Source organism: Austrofundulus limnaeus, unplaced genomic scaffold, assembly GCF_001266775.1.
Source record: "Austrofundulus limnaeus strain Quisiro unplaced genomic scaffold, Austrofundulus_limnaeus-1.0 Scaffold481, whole genome shotgun sequence".
Lineage (NCBI taxonomy): Eukaryota > Metazoa > Chordata > Actinopteri > Cyprinodontiformes > Rivulidae > Austrofundulus > Austrofundulus limnaeus.
The window spans coordinates 16,499-21,736 of NW_013952883.1; the positions used below are offsets into that span (position 1 = coordinate 16,499).

The window sequence follows — 5,238 nt, forward strand, 5'->3', positions numbered from 1 at the left end:
AAAAAAAAAAAAAAAAAAAAAAAAAAAAAAAAAAAAAAAAAAAAAAAAAAAAAAACATAATAATGGTGTGGAAAGGAGGGCTAAAGGGGGAGAAGGGAGGCCATCAAAAAAAAAAAGTTTTAATGAAAGATAGTAGACCATTTCATAGTTAGAAATGATCACAAATGCGCATGCGCAAAGCAGGCCAACCTCACGTTCATTGGTAAAAAAAATGAGATTGATATGGAAATGCCATTATAATTGCACAAATTCAACTGGTAAATTTACGCCGCTATACAAACGCGATGTATTTGCGCTAAACTGTTTTGTGTTAAACTTTCCTTTAGGATCATGCATGGGATTTTTCATAAAGATCCAAACATGCTTTTTGAGCTAATTGGGTTTACATAATTCCAATAGCGCTTTCATATAGCAACCTCAGCCTCTATCCAGTTGACCTGTCACCTGGTTAGCTAGGCTTTGCCATGCACATTTCTAAGTACGAAATGTTTTATTCACGGAACATGTTTTTGATGTCACCGGTAAGGTCACTCATCTGGAAACAGAAAATAAAAGTAAATCTCATTGCTGAACTTTCCTTTATTTTATAGTTTAAGTTTGGAATAAAGCATTAACTTGAATCTATACAATTTTTCAGCAACCCTTTCTTTTAAAGTCTCCTAATTACCATGCAATTACCTAGTATTTACATATAAGTTACTCTTTAATAGGTAATTACTTGTTAAGAAAATTTAATACTACCCTATTAATATTAGCCTGGTAAAAAACCAGACCCTTGTCCTTCACTTTGCTTCGTACGAGGGTCTGGACTCGCGGCTATAGAGAAGCGATTCTTGCTGGAGGCGTGGCCTCTGCTGAAGTTTTAAATCATTGGATCGGTTGACTGCGACGTATGTCGCTGTTAAGGAGGCTAAGCTAAGAAGCTAACCGGAAATCGCGTGTGCTGTAAACAACCCTACTGAGTGGAGAAAAGTACCGAGCCAAATGAGACGACTGTGAATGAGAGCTGCTGCTTTGTCAGACAAATTTATTTTAATATGGAAGCCTTATCAACACAGACTGGCTTCCTTCACTTCCTCCACTGCCGTATGCTAAACTAACTAGCAGACACTGCGCAGAAAATCAATGTTTTGTTCTCTGATTGGCCCGAATGAAATGCTTCTGAAGAAATCCTTGTCTATGGGAGAAATCCCAGACGGAGCAGTGAAGGAAAACTAGAATTGAACGGAATAGGAAGGCAAGGGCCAGGCTATATTAGTATTCTTACCTGGTAATATATTACAAGTGTATAACATAAGTAAATAGGTAATTTTTTGCATTGTTAAAGTTATAACCCACAAACAATTTGTAATTACATAGTAAAACACTATATTATGTGGAAATTTAGTTGTATTCTTTTGGCTAACACTATATAATTGAGGTTCTGTTGAACAGTAATTGGATTGTATTTACCCACTAAAAGTAGTTTTACTAACATAGTAATATACTATAATTTACTACTTTTTTTGTTGATTACATAGTAATTAGAGAATGTATTTATATATGTTATGTGGAAATTTACAAAATGCTATGTAATTGATGTACTTTTAAACTAATTTTATTATAATTATCACAAAATTAGTTTATTACATAGTAATTACATTATAATATCATAGTAATTAGGGAATGTATATATGTTATTTGGAAATTCATTACATAGTAATTACATTATAATATATTTATTAGGTTATTGTCAAAATGTAGTAATCTGTTGGCAAATAGTGGGTAATTTTATTTAACTGTAATTATAGTAATATTACACATTAAAATTTGTTTAATTATATAGTATTATTATATGTTCTTACCAAGAAATTGCATAGTAAAATATTGTTACTTACATGTAAAAACTAGATAATTGAAATGTAATTAGGGGACTGTGAACAAAAGGGTTACCAACTTTTCTTAGGTAAAGAGGTGCAGTTAATCAAGCCCAACATTTTCTGTGTATATAGCACAGCAGCCAGTCATCCAATCAATGCTCATTGAAGTTTTCTGCTTTGACTAATGGCTTCTGTGAGTGTGTGGAAAGCATTGGATCTTTACAATGAATATGCAGTTTATTAAAAAAAATCCAGCCTTTTAAAATATGTCTGTATGCCCCAGTTTGGTGGTGTTTCATCCTCCTACTGTAGCACTCTCAGACTGCTAAGCCTTGGATGTCCATTACAGCTTAATATGATTTGTGCTCCATTCCGAATCATTCATGTTCCCTTTGAGCCCGCGCTGCAGCCAGACTATTTTCAGACGCCGTAGCTGGGACTCAGTTTCAGAGGGACGTTGGATAGCTTCGTCGTTTAGCTGCTACGTGGCTGACCAGATGCGCTCCTTCCTTTTTGTGTCACTTTCCATAACGTCGACAATCAGTCAGGTTCCTTGGACTCAGGTAACATAACCGCAGATTAATCGGAGCCCTCTGTCGGCCTCTGCTGCCCAGACCCTGGAAACCTCACGCTCTTGTGCTTCGATCTCTCGACGATCCTTCTTTGTTTGGACAGTTTGACTTAATGACAGCACGACCCATAAGAACTGGTCTTCATTCATCCTCACTTCTTTCCCCTTCCCGAGTGAAATAAAGGCTAACATGCAAGTCACGAGCTGATTAGCTTGTTCTAATCAGATTTACAAAACCAATTTAAGCAGCACTATATTCTGTTTTCCGCATGGTTAACGATGTGACAAAGAAAATATTGTTTTCCTCTAAACACGGTGCCCAAAAGATTCCCCGCCTGCTGTGCTTTCTCTCTTATCTCCCCTCTATTAATTGCTTATTAGGAGGGAAAATTTGGTTTTAATCATTTGCCCGTTTAGACACTCTGAGATTCATTTAGAGCATTAGGGCTGGTGCTGTCTAAACACAGATAACACAACTTGGCCAGAAGCACCCTTGATACGTTTGTTTGTTTTACTCCGAAATATACTTTTGGTCTTGTGAGATGTTCTAAGGCTCAGATGGTCGTGGCGGCCATCTTGGATTTACATCCTGTCAAGAGGTGGCAGGAGATATGCATTTCTTCAAGAAATGCTAGGCCTTTATTTGATCCCAATTTATTTCTCAGTCATATAAAGTGAAACCAGGAAGCCAAATGTATTTTGTTAAATTAGAAAACTTCAAAAGTCATTTCTCATGCAGAAGAATATCTCAAAAATTGAATCATCTTTCAGTTTATGTTACTTTATTTACAGTGAGTGTCTTTGTGAGGAGTCCTTAAAAAGTTTTCAATAAGAAGATGTTTACTTTCCCCTCGTGATGATAGATTTAATAAAATTGAAAGTTTATCCAAGTGTTTTAATATCTTTCAGGTCCTACAGGTGCCAGCATATAGAAAACCGTAGAGGGAACACAAAGAAGTAAAAAATCTTCTCCTTTTCCCCCTTTTTTTCTTCTTACAGTGGTTGTGTTATATGTGCAGGCTGTGGGAACCAAAGAGTGGAGAGAGGTAAGTCGAGCAAAACTTCCTTTCACAGTTTTATTTTCTATCCATCCACTCTCTTTACTTGCTTATCCTGTCCGAGTTGCGGGGGAGCTGGTGCCTTCTCTCCAGCAGTCACTTTGTGAGAGGCGGGGGACACACTGGACAGGTGTCCAGTCCATCACAGAGCCACGTTAGAGACAAATGAGACAAAAACCCCCGTTATTCTCACTCACACTTCGGGACAATTTTGAGTTACCCCTGACATGCATGTTCTTATTCTGTGATAGAAAACCGGAGTACCTGGGGGAAAACATCACATTTTTGTTTCGATGGCGCATGTTTCTGACACAGACATATTTTTTCATCTCATATCTTTGCCATAATTTTTTTATTCCATTTGCGGTGATGGCATGCTGAAATTACAGTTGTTCAGTGTTAAATTTACAAGTCATCCTGATTTGCAGTTATGAGCTGTGTTATGGCTGATCTGCTCCCTTTGAGACACCTTACACCTTTCTGCTGCATGTTGGAAAGTTCAAGAACATGACATGTACTGAGCTGCAATTAATGGAGTAAGCCTCTTATCACCTGCCAAACATTTTGACATCTGAGGTATAATTGTGCTTGTATTTAGAAAAAAAAAAAAACTTTATTTGCTGTTGACTTTTTCTTTTACTCAGTGTAAAAACTTGCGCCACATAGGGTCTTTGGGTTGGGGGTTCGTGGTTAATATTAGGGATCAGGATTACTGGTAAATTTTAGGTAGTGAGGTCAGGGATAGGATATAGGAAGAATAGAAGTTAAGTTTAGGTTTTGGCAGAGTTACTTGTTTTGCATTTTCTACCCTTTTCAAAAATATGACAACAGGCTCCTCCTCCTCGTTCTCATCTTGTCAATAACTGACACAAGGGGGTTACCCGACGCCTCAAAATTGGATGCAGAGGGAACTTTGGACAAGCGTCGATATGTGATGAGTTGGGAGTGAGAATGGCTTGAATTAGAGAAAAAACATCAGCACAATGATAAAGCCTGTACCCCAAAAGTTCTCTCAGAGATGAACTGAACTAACCTTAAAGTGTATCTTACCCCCTGTGAAAAGATAACTCCGCCCCAAGGCGAAATTTGAAAAATGCAACAAAGTGGGTAGGGGAGGGGGGTTAGAGAGCGGAGGTGTGGCCAGGACAAGAGAATGTGACAGGCAGCTAGCATTAGCATAATTGATGCTACATGGAGAGTGACCACAGCATCGCAGATAGTTACATCTCTGAACGTCTGAGGTGGAGGATTTTCACCCCACACCAGCACCGGACAGAGGAGGAGGAGCGCTCCGACAGCCTGACAGAAAAAAATAAAAGCATACAGCTGCAGCTGCTCACATGATCACTAGTTTAAATCAGGAATAAAAGTGTTGGGTCTTGTTTGACTGAAGTTTGGTCTGGTTCGCAAACATTTCAACCTCTTTGGACGTTTACCTGTATAAAGAGCCCTAAAAATCCATAAATTTTGCAAAAAATCCATACAACTCGCACCCGCGGGGGGGTCAGCTGCGACATGGAAGCGCCTGCTACGAAGCAGGAGGAAAGGAGAGAGGTAAAAGAAAAGTAACTTATTTCTAGCGGCAGAACAGGTTGGAAGATGGCTGTTTGATGTTATTTATTGTTTTTTAAATCATCCTATAGGCTCTGACATGTTAGATAAATTTGTTAGATAGTGTGTGTGTGTGTGTGTGTGTGTGTGTGTGTGTGTGTGTGTGTGTGTGTGTGTGTGTGTGTGTGTGTGTGTGTGT

General features: G+C 38.3%; 1 protein-coding gene across 1 annotated transcript in view; it reads left to right on the forward strand.

Annotated features, from left to right (window-relative positions):
* Nucleotides 1-3,429: 3,429 nt before the first annotated feature.
* cpne9 (copine family member IX) overlaps nt 3,430-5,238 on the forward strand; it is a gene marked incomplete at its 5' end in the record, with an annotated part of 83,463 nt that continues 81,654 nt past the window's right edge. The window contains 1 exon segment of the mRNA XM_014025511.1: nt 3,430-3,476. Coding sequence (XP_013880965.1) covers nt 3,430-3,476 — 47 coding nt within the window.